This window comes from Tachypleus tridentatus, chromosome 3 (genome assembly GCF_004210375.1).
Source record: "Tachypleus tridentatus isolate NWPU-2018 chromosome 3, ASM421037v1, whole genome shotgun sequence".
In the NCBI taxonomy this organism is placed as follows: Eukaryota; Metazoa; Arthropoda; class Merostomata; order Xiphosura; family Limulidae; genus Tachypleus; species Tachypleus tridentatus.
The window spans coordinates 104,963,885-104,985,167 of record NC_134827.1 but is presented as its reverse complement, the minus strand read 5'-3'; the positions used below and the strand labels follow the sequence as shown (position 1 = coordinate 104,985,167).

The following is a 21,283-nucleotide window of genomic DNA, read 5'->3' as shown; positions in this document are numbered from 1 at the left end:
ATATATTGTTTTATTATTTTCAGAATACAGCACAAGGAAACCAGAGGCCTTAATCATGTTGTAAACTTCACTCAATTCACCTTTTACTCTTTTTTTCCCATTTCAGGAGTCATTATCTGAACCCTTTCCAATGAGTAGATATGTCCAATAAAGTCAGTCAAGCTATTTAGCCAGTTCTCTACTGTATTAAACACGTGGTGGGCAGGGCCCGGCATGGCCAGGTGGATAAAGGCGTTCAACTCCTAATCTGAGGGTCGTGGGTTTAAATCCCTGTAGCACCAAACATGCTCGCCATTTCAGCCGTTGGTAATAGAGTAGCCTAAAGGTTGACGGTGAGTGGTGATGACTAGCTGCTTTCTCTCTAATATTATAGTGCTAAATTAGGGACGGCTAGCGCAGATAGCCCTTGAGTAGCTTTGCGCGAAATTCCCAAAACAAACAATAGCAGGCAGTATTTTATAACAATGGAGAAATAAGATGATCCGAGTAATTAAAACTCGGATTTGTCTGCCTTACAAACAGTGGCGTATGTAAGTTTCCACTCGGGGGCATAACATTTTAAGGCACAATGAATTAAAAACCTGAATTTTATCTAGACTTTTTAATAAAACGATCATTAAAATAAATCGAGTCAAATGACATGTTATAGTATTTATATTTATTAAATGATGAGTGTGTGTGCGTTTTCTTATAGAAAAGCCACATCGGGCTATCTACTGAGTCCACTGAGGAGAATTATTAAGTGATACAAAACGATTTATTATACATAAAAGCTGAAAAATATGTGTTCAGTATGCGCAAATGTTCAAGGAGGAGGCCCCCTTGGCTACGTCTCTGCTTAATAACAGTTATCAAGAGGTTAGCGCATTAATTCATTTGATAAACAGTTGGTGTGCGACAGATTCTGGATTATATAACGAGGCTGTTTGTTCGTTTATTTTAGAAGCAAAGCCACAATGGGTTATCTGCTATGTCTACTGCAGGGATTCGAACTTCGAAATTTAGCATTGTATGTCCATAAATTTACTGCTGTTCTATCGAAGAACCGCTCACAAGATAAAGAAGTGGAAAAACAATTATTATCATAACATTTTGATGTACGCACTTACTTTAAATATTATTTTACAAATAATATTATTCACATTTGAAAATGTATAGAAAAAAATTATTTTTCTGATTTTTTTATTTTTTGTAAATTAAAAACAAAATATACATCGAATATTATTAAACATCATAATTTAAATATCACGTGCTCATCACACATGCACTCAACTGAGATAGTTCCATTTAGGGAATAATACATGTAGTTTTATATGTAGGTTGTATAGTTCTGCCACTGTCTTAATACTTCACTGATATACCGAGGGGGTGGGTTAATTGTATTGTAGTCTATACACTCTTTGATGTGGATTTTAACTTAAGTGGTCAACTTTATTTGTAGTACTTAAATTATTTTTTATCATGTCATTTTACCGAAGCAGGTAAGGGATGTTTAATCTAATAAATAGAATTAAACACTTTTTGCTTTTGCCTGGTAAAATTAACGCAAAATAATATTTTAAAGAAACGCTGAATTAAAATTAATTTTAGGCTTAGCTGTGTGCATGTGCTTCGTATTTTAATTTTTTACTTTCATTCCTGTTTTCAGTGCGAGTATTAGATCAACTTTTTACGTGTTTTAAATCTGATAATGCGTATTATAGGCAGAACCTCCTAAGTGACAAAAGTTAATGATTGCTGTTTGTTGTACTTGTAAGCTGTAGAGAGTCGAGATTGAACTTTGAAAATAAGGTCAGTATTTTCAGTAGGAGGGAAGTATATGAAAGTGTTGTCCTATCAAATTCGCATATCGACTAGCAAAAAAAATTAAATTGATGAAACTTTGTAGAATGGATAGCAACTGCCTGTTGTGGAGACAAGTTTAGAGGATGAAGTTTCGAAAGTCTTCCGCCTTTCGTCTCCACGACAGGCAGTTGCTGTTTTGTCATGAGTATTCTGCCTAAACAATGTATCGGATATTTAAATTATTATTTTTAAACATAAACCCATCTGACAGTTTTGAAAGAACTAAACATACTATTATGTGTACACCTGTAATAAGCTGTTCTATGAATGAATAATATGAAGGTGTCAATTCTTTGTATGATTAAGAACAGGTCTTCATCTAGGTGTCCTTTTATCGTTATCAAAAAGTATTTTCTAAGTCCTAAACTAGTCCTTTTGTTTAACCATGTCATCTTTGATCAAGAAAACTTTCTCTGTAACAGATATTTAATTACCATCAGTTGAAAATAGAATACCTGGATTTTATAAGTCATATTAGCAGTGTTTATTTATATAATTATAACGTATTTATATTAACAAATAACCAGTTTTCTTTTGCTTTTTCCCATTCTACAAAAATTCTTTCAAACATCATAGGTGTTGCATTAAACTTTTGTTTTAATTTAAACCTTTACTGTTTATTACTAAATATTTATCCAATATGCTAATTGCTTTTACAAATGTTCTTATTGAGTGCAGGTTTAGTAACTATTGTAAGTACATTTTTATATATTCTTTTATACCGTCCTTTTAGGTTGAGTGAGTTCCAAAAAGTGTTAGAAACTGATTGCATTGACTTCCATCAAGTGAGGAAACTTTGTTTTAATGGTGAGTGTTGGATTTAAGAAAGTGTAACATTATAGTTTTTCTGTACTTGTATTTTGTCTTTTAACTCATAAAAAATATGTACATGAAATTCAAATAAAATTTTAAAATTTATTGTTGGTCAGATGTCAACTATTTAAAAAAAAAAAAAAAAAGCTTCAAAGGTTTTAAATACAATTCTTAATTAGACAAAATTTTGTTAAAAAATGTGTGCAGTTTATCATGTTTTAATTTATTCATAAGAAACTTCTTTTGAAAAGTAAATGTGCAAAATATTCTTCATGATTATTTGTGTAAAGAACATTCACAAAGAAATTATTTGATGTCTACATTAATGTGTGTTTACTTAAAATTTTTGCTCATGCACAAAAAGTACTCTGAAATCTTTCAAATGGCCATGGTTGTTATAGTAATCTTAGGCAAATTTTGTTTAAATTTTGCAAAAGTAGGTCACCTAAATGGTTTTTGATACCATCTTTATGGTAGCTGTAAGGTATGACACGTTTTCTTTTCGTTTCAGGTATTCCAGATGATAGTGGATATCGTCCTTTATGTTGGAAGGTAACTGAATCATATCTTTTCACTGTTTCTTTTAATTAGTACTTTTTAGAAGTGTATTTTACATTTATTAAGAACAAGGGAAAAATTTAAATTTAATATGGTAATTTTGATGTTATTAGTGCCAAAGAAGCCCTTGTAGAGTCTAACAAATCAGCTCTCGTATGGCTGTCATCACTCTGCCTTTTGAACAATCAACTAAATTTCTTGTGTGAGAGACTGGAAGATTTTAAGCTTTTTATATAGAAAAATAACTTTCACAAACTAATGAAAGTTTAGGTTGAGTCTTTCAAAATTGTTTAAAGAAAATTGTAAATTTCTTCCACAACCCCTCTTTTGTGTATATACTTTATAATTAGTGCTCACGTCTAAGATGAGTCATCAATGAAAACAAGTTTCTGGGTCTTTATCAATATTTTCACATTTAATAGACAGTATATCAATGGGTCATTATGTCCACTCCCTCAAAGCTTCCTTATTCATGTCATAAATTTCCTTAAAAAAAAATTCAATCAAAATCTTCATTTTGGTTTATTAAGCTGTACTCCAAATGATTTGTTTTTAAAGATTGCCACTCGTGCAAAAATTTTACCTTGTTTTTATTGCAAGTCTGTGCATCATGAGCCTTTGGTAAAACAGTCACCATCAAATCCATGGAAACTTTTTCTTTTGTAACATATCCCAAAAGTAGGACCAGAAATCTGCTCTATACCTTTGTCTCTTCAGAGCTTGTAGAAGCTTGTTGTGAATGCCTAAAAATCAGTATCAAATTGATTTACCTTTTGTCTTTCTGAAATCGCACTTAAAACTTTGACTAACTGCTCCCAGAATTCTGGAATCTAAACGTATTGAGCTGAAAGTGATACTTTGCCTACAATGAACTGTTTTCATGTTAATAGTCATACTGCAAGGTGACTGAATGGATGGTATCAGTTTCTTATATTCAAGTTTAAAGTAATCTTTAAAATTCAATACCTTGTTCACTTTGGGACATTTTTCAAACAGTCTTTATTACGAGCTATTGGCTATGAAGAGATAAGGGTATGAAACATTTCTGGTCCTACTCTTGGAATACGTTAAAAAGAACAGTTTTTATGGATCGTTGGGGACAGTCATTGTTCTACAAAGGCTTGAGTGGCACTCTTTAAAACAAATCATATTTAAGAAACTATTTGTAGTACAGCTTTAGGATTTTGCATGGCTGAATAAATCAATAAAGATTTTGCTTAAACTTTTTAAAGAAATGACATGAACTGGGAAGCTCTTTATTCTGGGTGAGCACGACCTTAATCACTTCAGTAACATGACAGTTTGTCTGTATTGTTTTCACAAGTCACTGTTCAACAGGTACTAGCTAGATTGATTTGTTACTTCAATAGTTTCTTTATAATTTAGAAATATAAACCTAGAATTTTTGTAAAAGAATAAAATTTGGTGAACTAAAATATTGTTAATACTGTTTTAGGTATTAATTTGTCTTCCCAACTTCCTACTTGGTTGGTATTAGAAATTTGAAATGAATTTAAAGCACATGTCTGCTGTTAGCATAGTTTCTTTTATATTATAAATGATGTAACCTTAACAATAGTAATATTCATGTTATACAAGTTTGTTAGTTTACCATTCATTTGTTTTTACTTAACTACTCTTATTGCAATGTTTTGTTTTTAATATTCATGTTATGCAAGTTTGTTAGTTTACCATTCATTTGTTTTTACTTAACTACTCTTATTGCAATGTTTTGTTTTTAATATTCATGTTCTGCAAGTTTGTTAGTTTACCATTCATTTGTTTTTACTTAACTACTCTTATTGCAATGTTTTGTTTTTAATATTCATGTTCTGCAAGTTTGTTAGTTTACCATTCATTTGTTTTTACTTAACTACTCTTATTGCAATGTTTTGTTTTTAATATTCATGTTCTGCAAGTTTGTTAGTTTACCATTCATTTGTTTTTACTTAACTACTCTTATTGCAATGTTTTGTTTTTAATATTCATGTTCTGCAAGTTTGTTAGTTTACCATTCATTTGTTTTTACTTAACTACTCTTATTGCAATGTTTTGTTTTTAATATTCATGTTCTGCAAGTTTGTTAGTTTACCATTCATTTGTTCTGTTTTTTCATTCAGTGCAGTTTTTAAACCTATAAAACAGAACTGGTCTAAACGTGAACGGAATGTTTGCAAGCCACACACCAGTAATGGCACACTTTCATTCAACTACCAGGCTGATCATATCCTGTATGGCAGCAGGTTCCTCACTAAATATCAAACCTACTTTCTTTTATTGTTGTTTTTGTTTTTTTGCAGTTGCTTCTCAACTTCCTACCACCTGTAAGGTGTCAGTGGGTAGAGTTCCTAAAGAAACAAAGGTATGATAAATTCTGTTGTGGAACAATTCCTCAGGTTCTTCTTCCAGTTTGTAATGGGAGGTGTGAAGTTTTTAATGTAATGACTTCAGGTGTGAGAACTGACACTAGAACTCTTTGCTTAATCCTACTATAAGTTACTACAATGTAAACACTTACAAATCTGTCTGTTTATTACAGCGATTTCTTCCACAGTATGTGTTACGAAGACCTGAATTCTACAAACAGGTTAAACACTCCACATGTTTGATACTGTTATTCTTAATGTATTAAAATATATTAGTGTAAAACCTCTGTTCACTATTGTTCGTGTTTTAACTGAAATTTAAGTTTGTGCAAAGAAGGTTCAAGCTGTGGCAGAAAAGTGTAGTTAGGTTTTTATCTACTGTTCCTTACTGTTGTATTAGCATGTAGCTTTTAATAGAAAATTTGTTATACTGCAACTGAATAAATATATATTTCAGATCTATAGATGCATGCATGTATATGTAAAGTTTTTAACCTATACATTTAATTGCTGTTTTAAATATCTGAGTTGTTAAAAATAACTTTATATGCCATTCATTTGGTGTAACTTGTGTACATGGAAGTATATTCTGAGCTTGGAAAACATTATGTACTTTGGTAATTTTTAAAACTCCTTCAGAAATTACAAATTGGGAACCATAAATATTTAATGAAACCCTTACCTAAAAGCATTTTTTTTTAAACTTGAAACAAAATGGCTTTTGGCAAGTTTCCAAACTAATGTTGGCACTTAGTTGTACAAATTACAAAAATGAACATGTTTGTGTAAACTTGAGACAAGTATCTATATACTTTTACGACATCAAAATTAGAAGAATGTTTTAATATTTAATTATTACAGGTTGCTTCCTAATTGTATTTTATTTGTTTTTAAACTTGATTGTTTCTACGTTTTTGTTCTTGATGTATACAAATATTTTTAAGATAATTTCTTTTGAAATTAACTTGTAACTATGTGAACCTCCAGAGGGCCAGTAATACATAGTGTATCTAAGTGCTTATAATGATAAAGAGAATTATTTTCATTGGCAAACACTACAAGCAGTCATTTGTATAGCTTGGTGCACAAGGAACAAATATCTTTTTATAAATGTATGTGCATCCACGTGCACGTCAACATAAAATTTAATTTGTGCAATGCTAATGTAAAAGTACTTTAAAAGTTGCAAATGTTAGCCAATAGAAAACCTTGGCTGCATATCAAGACACTGAATGTACAAGATGAATGTTTTTAAATTTGTTTCTTTTATTTAAAAATTCACCAGTTTATCCTTACAGCTATTGCTTAGGTAAATTTGTTCAGTAATGGAAAATTGTAGTCAGAAACGGGGAGTCTTATAATCAAAGATGTGTATTTCAGCATCTGATAATGAGAACCAATGCATATCAGTACTGAATTTTAGTTTTGTGGCCCAGCTGCTTATTTTTACTCGTGTATTAAACATGATGCACATTTCTATTCAGAAATTATTAAAGAAATTTGTAATACCAGAAGTGTTATCGTAACTGGTAAAAATTGGTTACCGTCCAATTTGTTTTGCTATTCACCAAAACGAATTATTGCATTCTTTTAATATATCTACCACCTGATGTACCAGAACGTGCACTTAAAGCTATAGTTGGAAGTTTACAGAAGTAATTAGACTTGTTCACTGTACCCCATTCTCATGTCTTGACACCAACTGCTGAAAATGTTGCAATGCAAGTGGTCATTTCAAAATGTATCTCATTATGCCTTGATTGAATTTTGTTTTCCACAACCATGGATTTGAAGTTGTGGTAGACAACAGTGAGAGTAGATATGTAGTAGAACAAAGCTATATTTATTGTATATTATCTTTAAATTTAGCTTATGTAGTGTTCGCATTGTTACCATGCATTAAAAGGAACTCTAATGAAAGAAAAGTATACTATAATGGTACTGTCATGTTTATAGATACCATAAATTTGTTTATTTGGCAGTCACTAATTAGATAATTGAGACTTCACAATAACATTACATAAGACAAGCATTAAGAATAAAAACCCTCTTTGTAAGTAGTGTATGGACAAAGTATTTGACTCAGTAAGTCAATATGACTGGCTATATATGTACTTGTCTCCTCTGAGTCATTGAGTGAAGTCTGTCTCAAACGTGTTCCTTGTGTACGTGATACTATTAACAAAGTATTTACATATTTAATGTAATTGTAATGAAATTGTCTCTTTGTACACCCTCACTGTACAACAGTGGGATGACAAAGATATTCAGTTTGATATACATGTGGTTTATTATGTTAATGAAGCTGTTAAAGCTAAGATTAACAATTTGAGAACTGATAAGTAAAGCTGTTTTTGTACAGGAGTCTGTGTATCATAACTTCCTGCATTTCATTTCTAGAGAGACTTATGATAACTTTGTACGAGAAACCGTTGTTAACTTGGGATTGAATGAAAACCGTGACTTGGAATCCGGTGCTCTCTTGGAGGACCATGTATGTTATTTGAATTACACCATTTGTTTATTTCAAAACCCTAAGTTGTGAATGTAATTGCATGGATCTTTTTGTCATTTCTATATTTAAGTTAAATTTAATCACAATTAGAAACTGGGCTGTATACATTCATAATGGAATTCTTTTCTCAGAGTAATTGTATATAAACTACTATTCAACACTTGTAGTAAAATTTTATGGAATTGCTATAGTTGCCTTTACATATTCACTGATGTACTGTGTTCAAACTGACACCAGGTTAAGTGGCTTAGTAAATCCTTAGGGCTCACACTGCTTAAAACTTTGTTTTGATACTTGTGGTGGGCACAGCACAGATAGTCTATTGTTTGTAGCTTTGATTTAACAACAAAGCTAAAAATTGACACTAGCTTAATCTTTGAGTTTTTCAAAGTTTCCGTATTTCTTTAAAATATTTCGTTTGACTTATTTTTGCTAAACGTTTATCATATTTCATCTTATAATTTCACACGTGCTCATTAAGTAGTTAACTCTCTCAATCTCTTCCAATTGCTTATGTTTTTCATGATAATACTGTAATTGTTTCTCAGTTGGTATTTCAAAAACATTGAGTAGATACAGAAGTACAGTCTCATAAGAGACTATATTAAAGCAAAGTAACTTCCTCAGCTCTAAAGCACACTGAACATGACTGTAAATGGAGTTATGGATTTGAATCGTGTCTAGTCATGGCTTCCATTTCTTCAGACAAAGCTGCATTTGGTAGTTGGAGAAGAAGTCTGTAGCTCGGTGTGTAGTCCATTTCATTCTAATTCACAAACGAGGGAACGTTGTTTAAATATTTTACTTGGTTCACAATTTCTTATTTATAAAATGTTTTTGTGATACTGTTTGTAATATTTGTAACGATTGAAATTTATTTTTTTAGCCTTTAAATCCAAATCCAGAGAGTAAGTGGGTAACATTCTTCAAAGATAACGAGGTGTTGCTTCAGATTGATAAAGATGTCAGGTATGTAAGTGTAATGTTAACCAGAGTAAAAATCTTTCTCCTCCCCAACCCCTCAATTACTACTTTAAACAAAGTAAAAATTTAAGATTTTGTACTAAGTATATTCTGTTGTTATCCTTGGTATGATTGTACCAAGGAGATTCAATAGCTTTATCAGCATTCCTAGTTTTACACTTGGAAAAGAAAGATCCACCTTTTTGGAACTGCTTGGGTTATAGGGTTTCTAACAGTCAGTGTGTTTGAATTACTATTATGGGTTAATTTGTATTTATTTTTATACAATTAAAGTATCCCTACCTTCAGTTATTCCTTCAGGCCTTCCTACAGTAAACATTTTGAGGTGTTAATAAAATAGAAGCTATCCCATTTTTGTTACTATATAAAACTTTGTAGTACCATAATTGTTCTTTGTAATTTGTAAAATTTTTATATTGTCTTACTTGAACAAACAGGTCATCGTGTAGTTTACTTGATGGTTGTGTGAGCCAACCATAACTTGTTTGATATTAACACAAACCAGTTCTACAGCACAATTTGTAGGTATTCAAATCAGTCATATAAGCCAGTTGTGCAGTTTAATTTAGTCATGTGATCTAGTTGTATAGTTCATTGCTATCTGTACAAACTACTTGTGTAGGTTACTAAATCGTTGTACACGTTAATCATATAGCTTGATAGTTACAGAAGCCAGTCATCTAGTTAGAGTGGTATGCAGACCTTGTCATTTTGTCTGACAGTCACATAAATCAGTTACCCCATCCAGTCATAGGGTGTACATGATTGGTTACACAAGTATATCGTACAAGTTAATTGGTATTCATAAAGCTCAATCAAATAGCTGAGTTGACGGTGACACAGACTTTTATTCTAGGTGGGTCTTCACCTCTGTTGGTCATGTCAGTTTAACTATCGTTTAAAGTATTTTTCTCAATTTCAAACTTTTTATTTGTACTTTCTCATTCCTATAAACTTGACTTCTTCATGGAAATGTTTAGCTTGAAAAAACCTCTTGTTTTCACTTGAATTAAAGATAAGTACATAAGTTGTATATTAACTAGAATTGTAATAATATTTATCATCGTAACCCAGTTGTACTAGCTAGCATTTAATTGGTTAGAAAAGAACTTTACTTTTATTACTATAAAAAAAACATTAAAGTGAATTGTCTGGGCAGGAGATTGTGCCCAGATATATCTTTCTTTCAACAGGCAACAGAATTTCCATGTAAACTAGTTGTGGAGAATCCTCATGTGGAAACGCTAAGGAAACGAGTGGAGCAAACGGTCCTAAACTCTGCTAACGTAACTCAAAATAGATTAGGAATAACAAATGTAAGAATATGTGCACGTAATTCTCATCAGAACTCTATAAATCATTGATCGTACAAGAACACATGATCCAAAGCTTGTTGAGTTAAACGTGTAATGTTGATTTAGGTGTAACTGTGTATGTTGGCCATGATTTTATCTTAGTTGCACAAAAAGGGAAGAAAAATAGTACTTGTAGGAAATTATGAATAAATGTAGATATTAAAGCTGGTATGTGGGGGAGTATGGGTATCTTTGTTTGCTTTTTTCCAATGAGATATTAAAGCATAATATGAAGCACAATGTGGCTCGTGTGCTAACGTTATAATATTTGTATCTCGTAAAAAGGTCATGGTAATAACTCAAGCTTGTTGTTTTTAGTAATGTGTAATGATTCAATAAGTAAGGTTTTTTTTTTTTTTTTTTTTGTGCGGTTTCAATGAAAAGATTACGTTGTCAAGGAGACGAGCAACTGAAGAATATCAGCCTCTGCCCCCAGGAGGAGAAGCTCACTGGGAAGTGGTAGAAAGAATCCTTTTCATATATGCAAAACTAAACCCAGGCCAGAGTTATGTACAGGTAAAATATCACTTAATGTTTTGTAGCCAGAGAGAAACTTAAATTGGCAATTCTTGTCTTTTTGTTTCCTAACCTCAAGGCTGAGCTATATGACATTAATTACTTTGAAAAATGCATGCACTAGATTGTCAAAATTTAAAACAAAGATAAATGATTGGATTTATGCTTACAAGAACAGTCATCTTGGATATGATTGCATACATTACTTAAGCCTATTTTGCCAGTATTTTCAAAGGTCCCACTAGTACTTTTGCAGTTATTTTTTAAGAAGATTGTATTTGTAGCTGTTATGTCCCAGCCAGTAAGTAGCCCCTTTTAAAAAAGAAACTGAATACTATTCCTGGTTTAAAATGTTAAAACCTCTAATGTGTATCAACTTCGTTATGGGAGATTCTTGTATCATCAAAATTTCAGGATATATTTTTCAGTAAACGACGCAGCAGTTACTTATTACATTTGATGTAATGTTTCTTGTTGCTAGGGGATGAATGAAATCATAGGACCTATATATTACACCTTTGCATGTGATCCAAATGCAGAGTGGAGAAGTAAGTTTATATCTTTTGTTATTTTTAATAAGAATAATTGTAATTTTTCATGTGTTATTGGAGCTAAAATCTTTCACATATTCAGTCATTACATATAACAGTGTGTGTGTGTATAGTGCAAGAACCAGTTTATTTACGATTAATTATGTATAACAAATAGTATCGTATAAAGTTTATCTTGTGGAATATTGATGTAACATTATGTTGCATAATGAGATGATGAAAAAGGTTTGAGTTTTCAAAGAAAGGAACTATTTTTACAAGTGTAACATTATTTCAAAAGATCAAATAAAACACTTTTCACTTTTCTAAATTGTTAAATATTTTGTATTAGGTTTTATGACCAAATAATTTCTTTTGTCAAAGAAGAAATAAGTTTGTCAGAACATGATGAGCTAGTATGGTCTTTGTATTAAAAACATGTAATGTTTGGGTTTATAGAACATGCCGAAGCAGACACTTTCTTTTGTTTTACGAATCTAATGGCTGAAATCAGAGATTTTTTCATCAAGACACTGGATGACTCTGAGAGTGGAATTGGTTCCATGATGACGAAGCTTTTTGAGATGCTACAACGGTATGACTACACCTTGTGGTTGAAGTTGAACCAGCAGGAAATAAGACCCCAGTATTTCAGCTTTCGTTGGATAACCCTACTCCTGTCCCAGGAATTTCCTTTACCTGGTAAATTTGAATGTAGCACTTTTTACGGTACTGACTGATAAACTAAGTTTTCTGTTTTTAGTCACGAGAATATAAGTAACATTACTCTGACTTCTGAGCTACAAAATCTCTTGTGACATGTAAGATCTACTACTGTTTTTAAACATTACTCTGACTTCTGAGCTACAAAATCTCTTGTGACATCTAAGATCTACTACTGTTTTTAAACATTACTCTGACTTCTGAGCTACAAAATCTCTTGTGACATCTAAGATCTACTACTGTTTTTAAACATTACTCTGACTTCTGAGCTACAAAATCTCTTGTGACATCTAAGATCTACTACTGTTTTTAAACATTACTCTGACTTCTGAGCTACAAAATCTCTTGTGACATGTAAGATCTACTTCTGTTTTTAATAAAATTAGTGAGGTCTTGTACTAAGTGCAAATAAGGAGAATGTTTAATAAAATGTTAGTCAAATGATTATGATCGGTTGATCAGGTATCAACTGTCATGGTTTCTAGACTGTATCACCACAAAGGTCTTAATTAGTAACTCGCACGCACATGAACGCACACACTATGTATTTGTTTATTTTGCATACTTAGTTACTAATAAGTGTTCATCTGATATTTCGATTACCACTTCTGGTGCTGTTCCTGAGTTAATTGTTGTCAGGATTGAATGAAAATGAGATCAAAGATGGCGGTAAACTAGTAACACAAACTAATTATTATCTAGTTGTAAAGAGTATACAAAATAATAACTTTGAATAGGATTGTTGCATTGTGATAAAGTATCTCGGTGTGGGTTTTTTTTCAATAAGATCAAACAAATTTTTGTCTTAACATTAAAACAAAATAAATCCTTTACTCTGAAGCACACAATACCAGCTTTTGGTTAAATTTTCATAACTTTGGTCATTGATGAATAATACATTAAACCTTTCCATTAAAATAGTTTTAACACCCATACCAGCCATCTTGGTATATACAATATCATTCATACCTCTACAGACATTTCCTCATGTATTTCTCAATCACAAATGTTAATCAAACTTCCAGAATCTGGAGAAGAGCCCTGTTAGTTCTGGAGTTGGAAAGTCGGACACCATTTAAAACGATTGCAGTGTTTCTTTGTAATAGACAAAACTTAACCACAAAATATACACCAATCAGATTTACAGACAGAAAAGTAAGTTAGGGGACATTTCTATTCTACTAAGCCTAATTTATTTTATTTTCAGATGTGATACGAATATGGGATTCCCTTCTGGCTGACTCTTCACGTTTTTCTTTCCTTATATATGTTTGTTGTGCCATGATGATGTAAGTTGTTGTTACTAATGTGCAACTTTTATCAATATATTGTTTTTGTAGTATTTATTTAAAGTTTTTGCCTCGGAATTCTTTCCTAGTTGAATCAAGATAGAACTTTTAGGGTTATAACCATTTCTGGAATCGTGATGTACTTTAGAAAATGGGTCCAAATCATTTAACTTTTTAGTTTTTTTATGAAATTTCAAAGTGACAGTTACTACATTAAATCACTGAACTGTTTCTTAAAACTGACCAAAGCCTTTATGGATAAGCTATGTTTCATAGTATTAAATAGTTCTTATGTTTATTTCTAGTTTATACCTTTTTTACAGCCTGGAAAAAAATAAAAACAAACCTATTGTAAGTTTCTTGTTGACAAGAAACCCATTTGAAATAGAAATCCATCTTGGAATGTCTGGTATGGGTATTAATGATTTTATTGACAAGCAGAGAAGAACCTCTTTCTTAAAATGAACTAGGGAGGTCAAAATATTGTTCTCTCCTTATCGGTAAGTGTTAATACCCATACCAGCCATTTGGAGATGCATTTCTATTTTAACAGGTGTCTCTCATCATTACTAGTTCTACAGAAGTAAATATAATTATGAATTATGTTCCTATGAGTAGGCTGAATGTTGTCATTAAGCCTTGTTCAGATTTTTCTTTGTTTAAACATAAATGTTGTGTTCTGATTGGTCATGTGATAGTTCTGAATATCTGAGCATGTGAGCCAGGTTTGAATCTATGAAATGCCATAAAATATTCCCTGCATTCCACTGTAATCTGGGTGCATTATAAGAGTAACAGTCAATCCCTTAGTGTAGGTGGTAGCATACTTCTGACTGCTTTCATTCTGGTTAGTAGTTCGAAATTAGGAATAGTAATAGCTAGCCTTAGTACCTTTACAATAATGAACTTGAAAGACAATATAGGTAACAAGTGCATAGTTGTGACTAATTAGATATCGCACAATTATCCACTTTTTATTTATAGAAACTACATAGAAATCATGTTCAGTTTATTCCTATTGGTTAAAAATAATGCAGAGGGCTTGATTTCATCTCGTCTCCGTTATCTGTGTTGGTGGTGCCATCTAATGGCAAGCCAATTTGTAGGTAATGTCAGTCTACTCCCATGTTCTTCTGTCAGTATATTGAAAGATAATAGATAACCAAAGATGATGGTTTATTCTGTCACTTATCTTTCTTACACTATAATTTCTCTTACTTTTAGCCTTTTGAGAGATCTTCTGTTAGCTGGTGACTTCCCTTCGAACTTGAAACTTCTTCAGGTAAGTATTTTTTCAAAGTTACTTATTTAATTACACAATCTTTCTTGTAATTGGTGAACGTGGTTTTGTTTTGCACAGGAATCTGCTTGCTTTATCTTTCCTCATCACATTGTTTAAAGATAGATATACTTTGGCAATTTCATAGGTACTTTGATTTTTAATTTCTTATAATGAATGACAAATTTACTTCAAGTTTTTAAGGTCTTTTCTTTCCCTCCATACAGTGCTTGAAAGCACATTCTAAAATTAAAACTGGGCAGAAAATTAATACACTAAAGATTTAATAGCAGATGTAACTTAGATTTTAGTAAAATGTTTTTTTTTTTTTTTTTTTAGAAAGCAAAATTTAGTTACTATCATGTTTACTAATAAATGTATTTATTTTAAAATAATCATTTCTTTTTATTAAAGTTGCCAGTGTAATATAAACCAACCAAAAATATTTAGATTTTAATTTAAGAGGTTTTTTCATATTTAAATATTTTATTTTCCATCAAATGTCAGAACTTTCCAGAAATGGATATCCACAAGGTTCTTCAAAAGGCTGTAGAGCTTCAGTGATGAGTGACTGGAAAAGCCAAAAAATAAATGATCTGCCTTTAATTGTGTATAGGCATTCCATATTTATATGAACAGTCCTGTGTTTTACTGACACAGGTTCTCTGTGAGAGCTTGAAACTTCCAGGTTCAGGTAGCTTGTTCTGTAGCTATTAAGAGTAATGTTTGAGGAAGTTATTACACAAAGGGTTTTGCCCAGATTGTGTTTGCTCACAACAACCAAAAAAAGAGTACAATAAATTATAGGTCATATCTCGGGTTTGAAATTTTTTATTGAGTTATTTTTGTTTGGAAAATGTTGTATGCTAGGTTCTGTTTTATGTTCGAGAGGTTTCTTTAAAGGAAATAACTTCTCCATTGTGCATTACTATTTATTTTATCTTTGGGTAAATTGAAACATGCTCTGTATTGTGAATGTTCCTTCTGGTAGTTTTTATAGAAAGCCAAGAGCTGTTTTTAAGTCACCATCTAATAAACATTGTACTGTACCCTACAGATGATAATAGCCATTGTGAAAATGGTTGAAAGTTCCAAGTGAGAAAGAACTTATTGGTCTAATGCATCACCCACATCTTGTTTGTATGTCAAACTTTTAAGTACTCTTTAAAATACATTACAAGTAAACCTCAGTAAGTTGTATTCTCAACGTTTTTGTCCTTATGTCTGAAGTTACTTTGAAACTACACGTTTGAAGCTCATTTAGTCCTAAGCAGTTTTAAGTTTCTGAACAATGAAGTTGTCCATGAGCAAAATGTTTTGTGATAAACAATTACAACTTGTAATGTCTCTTAATTCTATGATGCCATAAAGTTTTGAAATATGTAATCTTTTGGAGGACAGAACTTTACACTGGGAATAATTTTGTTTTATAAAGGAAGTATTTAGGATATTTGTTTGAGAGGAGTTTGATACAAAATATTTTTTCCCTACTTAAGTCATTGTGCATTCGTTATTTCTTTACGTTTTGGTTTGTATCAATGTAAAGTATGAAGTCCTTGGAAATGTCAATCACCCTAAATTAATTAAAACTAACCTCTGTAAATGCTATAGTTCATTAGTTTTAGATTCAATTAAATGTTTTTTTATTTCTAAATATAAAAGGGGGAGCTGAAATCAAAATAATTCACATTTGAAAGAAATATTGTGCCTGAGAAAAAGATTTGAATGTTGTGTATGAATAGATGTAGTTACTGCTGACAAAATGTATTTCTCTATTTTTTTTATTCTATGATGGCTTTCAGTCATCTTTACAGCAAGTCAGTATTAATATAAGAATTTCTATTATCTTTTAGTTTCCAAAATTTCTTTAAGAAATCTATTTTATATTTGATTGTTTCTATATCTTTAAAAATTTGTTTCTTGCACTTGGTACTAAGCTGATACAGACAGTTTATTTTTCAAATGAGCAATCATGAAACCAGGAAACCTGAGACTTAAAAACCTGGTTAAATAGAGTAACTTAGAAAAATATGCAATCAGATGTTTCTAATGTTTTTTTTTTTTGCAACAAATATGAATTGTAAACATGCAATAAGTAATTAGAAATGATTCTACATAAAGTAAAAATCAAAAGAATGAACACTTGTGAAAATATCAGATTGTTACTTTCATTATTTTTATATTTGAATGTTGAAACAAGCCATCTGAAAGTTTTTATGTAACTGTTAAACACAAATGGAAGATCATAAATGCAGCCTTTGTTAAGTGTTACTTTATCTTGCTTTCTGTTCATCTATGTTCCTTTAAGTATCAAGTTAATATTCTTTGCTACCAAATGTGCAGCAGTAAATGTGTTTTAATTACTTCTTCAAATTATGAAATTCTCATTTTATGGGTTCGAAGGTTATTGGGTTAAAAATGAAAACTAAATGTAATTTAAACTTTGTTAATGCTTAGTTATTATCTGTTTTTTGTTTTGTACTTAAACAAAAAAAAATGTGTACTTTGTCATTATTTAACCTCTTTTAGAAAACTTGTAATTAATTCAGATTTAAAATATTGATTGATTTTAAAAGATTTACAGAGAAAAATATTGAACTTCAATTCCTTTTAATTGTAAAATGCATTCTTGTGAAAAGTAAACTACCAATCAACTCCTGAAATTTTTTTATCAAAACGAATATTTTCAAAGTTGAATTTTTAACACTTAATTTTGTTAACTTTAAAATCTATTTTTGTAATTTTGAATATTAAGGATTTTGTCTGAAATTCAGATTTTTTATAATTTAATCTTCAAAATTTATTTTTAAGCATTAATTTGTTTATAATTAAGGAAAACTGTTTAAAATCATATAACTATCTGGTAATTTTCTTCCTATGATGAATAAAACTTAGAAGGAAATTATGAAACTTGTTTACATATATTTTTATGCTGTAAGTTAAAATTTGTAACATTAGTTAAATTGTTTGTTTTCTTCTTAGTCAAAATATTTGAAACGGTGCATAATTGTATTTTTTATTGTTTCTTTTTGAGTTGTCTATAGTTTTAAGTCATTAAACAAATTGAAATATTCCAAGATTTTCACTTGCAGTCAGATAATTTGATTTACAGATAATATTTATCAGTGTAATTCTGTACGAATTTTACGTGTAATGTAAATAATAATAGGGTTTTTCTTTCTGCAAATCACAACCGAGAGTGAATTTGAAATGCATATTATCTGCAGTGCAATTTTAAAATCTTTTTAAATGCTTTTGAGTTTTTACTTGTGTAAACAGGCATTTAAAAAATATTTATGTATTTGAAATGTTTACTAGAAAATATACTTTTTTCTACCAAAAATGTCTGTATAGCTGTCATAATGTATGTGTATATAATCCTAACTGATATGAAGATGGTGTCAAAAACAGTTAGCTTGAAACAAGTTAAATATTTTTTTAATTGGGGAAGTTAAATACATGGTTATTTCATGTGGAAATGTGGTATTCATTATCTTTTCCTAAATTTCAAAATATGAAAACACAACCTATTCTATTCAAGTAGAATATTTTCTAAAGAGAATAGATTTTTGTATGTTAAGTGGAGGGCCCAGCATGGCCAGGTGGGTTAAGGAATTCAACTCGCAATCTGAGGGCCGTGGGTTCAAATCCCCCGTCGCATCAAACGTTCTCACCCTTCTAGTTGTAGGCAATTATAATGTGACAGTCAATCCCACTATTCATTGGTAAAAGAGTAGCCCAAGATTTAATGGTGGGTGGTGATAACTAGCTGCCTTCCCCTAGTCTTACACTGCTAAATTATGGATGGCTAGAGCAGATAGCTGTCATGTAGCTTTGCATGAAATTCAAACACAAACATTAAGTGGAAACTTAGTATTTTGTCTGTCACATAAGATCTAGGATTATACTGTAATGTGATAGTTAGAAACACAAACAGTAAATTTTGATTTGCCTTTCAAAAACCAATCTTGTTCTAAACGTTGGGACAACAGGTAAAATGAGTGAAATTAAAACAATTCATCTTGCTTGTCTTCCAAGTCATTACAATAGCATTTCTTAAATAGAATAAACATTACTTTTGATATCTGTGAAGAATGTCTGGCATTGATTGAGTTTGTGTAAATGGGAAGGTGTCAAATGTTTCACAGTATTTGAATTAGTGTAGTGTTAAATTTGTTTTATGTCTGAAACACGTGGATAGCTTTTCCTCTTGCCTGTAGATACTCATCTGTTACTAAATACCATGTATCCCTTGCCATGGCTCAGGTGGAATTTAAGTCCCTTTTTGAGTGGACCTAAGGGTCCAAATTGATTTTAATATCCATATCTCTGCAGCTTCCAATCCCTTTAAGTACAAAGGATATCCATATCTACATTCTAAGCCCCCACATGCTGCATATAGAATGTTAGGCAGTGTTCAAATGGTGGTTCTTGTACGTCTGTTACATCATGACTATTTTGATTACACTTATGTGACTTGATGATTTAAATATTCAGTCATTTTTATATAAAGAACTTTGATCTGTGCCCAAGTTACCCCCCCCCCCCACCTCCCCAGTGGTTCAGTGGTATGTCGGGACTTGCTATGTTAAAAACTGGGTTTCGATGCCTGTGGTGGGCAGAGCACAGATAGCCCATTGTGTAGCTTTTGTGCTTAATTCAAAACAACACCAATGTACAAGATAGTAAAAAGGTTAAAACATTATAATATTGTCCAAAAAGTAATCTACGAGCCTGCTTATAAAAATGTCCCAGTAGTTTCATCTTTAAACTGACCTGAGTATTCCATATGGAGTTTTGCATATCATAAAAGGTTTTTTGTATTGGCAACTGTTTGTAACAAAAATGCATCCACTGCATTTAGGGGAACATAAGATATTCTGGGATGAATTAATAACATGAGGTAATAAGCTCTGTTATTGAAGCAAACACCTTTTTACCTTCCATTCAATTTCATTATAGTTGGAGTGGATGACACCTTGTAATCATTTGATAGGCAAATATGAAAACTCTTTACCCAAGAATGAAATAAAATTATACAGACAGGCTCCTCACTAGAACTAGAACTGATTTTGTGTCAAGAGTCCTAAGCTACAAAATGGATTGGCTCATGATAGGAATCAAACCACTAATTTTAATTTCAGTATAGCAGTGGTAAAACTGAAACTTGTTGAGCATTGTAGGCATCAAACTCCAAATTTTAAGGTTGGTACAACAAGGATCAAAACTAAGCTTACTGTTGAGTAATCAGTTTTGGTAGGGATACAACATATCACTTGGTTGAGATAATTTAGAGTTATTAAAACTTGAAGGAGCAGATTAATGCACTACCCTGTCCTAGAAACAGTCAATTATAATAACCAATGTACCTGCACCAGTCACAGCATGTATCTCATTGGCTTCACTGGCAGACATGAGAGGAACATTTATGTCTAGCAAATTCACAAAATAAAATAAAATGTTGATAAAGGTTTTAATCACGTCTCAAATGTAACCAAGAACCCCTAAAATGCCCATGGTAATCGGAGGTGGAGGGAATTTTTGCCCCAGACACTAAGAGCTTTATTGTATAGATTAAACAATAGTAAAAATGTAAAGTGCATATTTACATAATAATTTAGAATGTTGCGAAGTAAGAATATTTATAAAACCATTGTAATCCTTTCTTGAAGTTATTTGACTTGTAATTTCAGCACAAAGTTAATCCCATTGGTAAATGGAAAATACAAGTAATGTCTTGTTAAAGAAAATTAGGAAAGGAGGGTATGATGCAACTGTGTGTTTAGTAAAGAAAACCTTTATAGTGGAACTGGGCATAGCTATTATGTCTAGACTGTGAATCTGAGGGGGAATCCACTTCGAATCCATTACAAGAATGGAGGATGAATTGGTGATCAGATGGTAGTAGCCACAAAGTTGTATAGTCTCAAAAATTAAGACTACTATATGCAGGTATCCCATGTGTAGCTTTTTGAGAAAATTCTGGTGCAAGAAAAAAACAACTGTACAAGAAAGACTCCTTTTATCTCAAAGATTTTTCAGAAGGAGAAATTTCTTAACTAAAACCAAACTCGAATATTAGCATCCATACATCTATATAAAACAGCAAAACACCTGCTAATACATCTAGGTTGTTCCATCCACTAAACTTTCAAATGGAAGCAAAACACTTAAAGCCAGCTCTTATCCTTCATCAGGCCTTCTTTTACAACGTCCTTAAATTAACTACAACCTCACGCTTTATCGTTAAGTACAAAATATGACGCACCAAGATCTATTATCTTAATCTTCTAACATCCAATCAGACCCCCTCTATCTCGTATTTTTTTTATTTTTTTGCGACCCAAAACAATTTCAGATATCATAATTTGTCTTCATATGTCAACCTGGCATTGGGCTGTCATGCATTCAATACTGCAGTTCTCCAGTTACAGAGAAATCCATAGACATGCATCCTGTGATTTGACATGTGACGTTTTGTGTTTTAGCATGAACACCTGGCTCATTCTC

At 31.4% G+C, this 21,283-nt stretch overlaps 1 protein-coding gene across 1 annotated transcript; it reads left to right on the top strand.

Annotated features, from left to right (window-relative positions):
- Positions 1 to 1,257: 1,257 nt before the first annotated feature.
- Positions 1,258 to 18,116, top strand: LOC143247664 (TBC1 domain family member 13). The gene is made up of 13 exons (XM_076496047.1): positions 1,258 to 1,481; positions 2,579 to 2,652; positions 3,170 to 3,210; positions 5,517 to 5,578; positions 7,983 to 8,076; positions 8,984 to 9,066; positions 10,241 to 10,397; positions 10,821 to 10,952; positions 11,434 to 11,500; positions 11,942 to 12,184; positions 13,413 to 13,494; positions 14,719 to 14,776; positions 15,281 to 18,116. Exons 1-13 carry the CDS (start codon positions 1,462 to 1,464, stop codon positions 15,335 to 15,337), a joined length of 1,170 nt encoding a protein of 389 aa, XP_076352162.1. The 5' UTR covers positions 1,258 to 1,461; the 3' UTR covers positions 15,338 to 18,116.
- Positions 18,117 to 21,283: the final 3,167 nt, after the last annotated feature.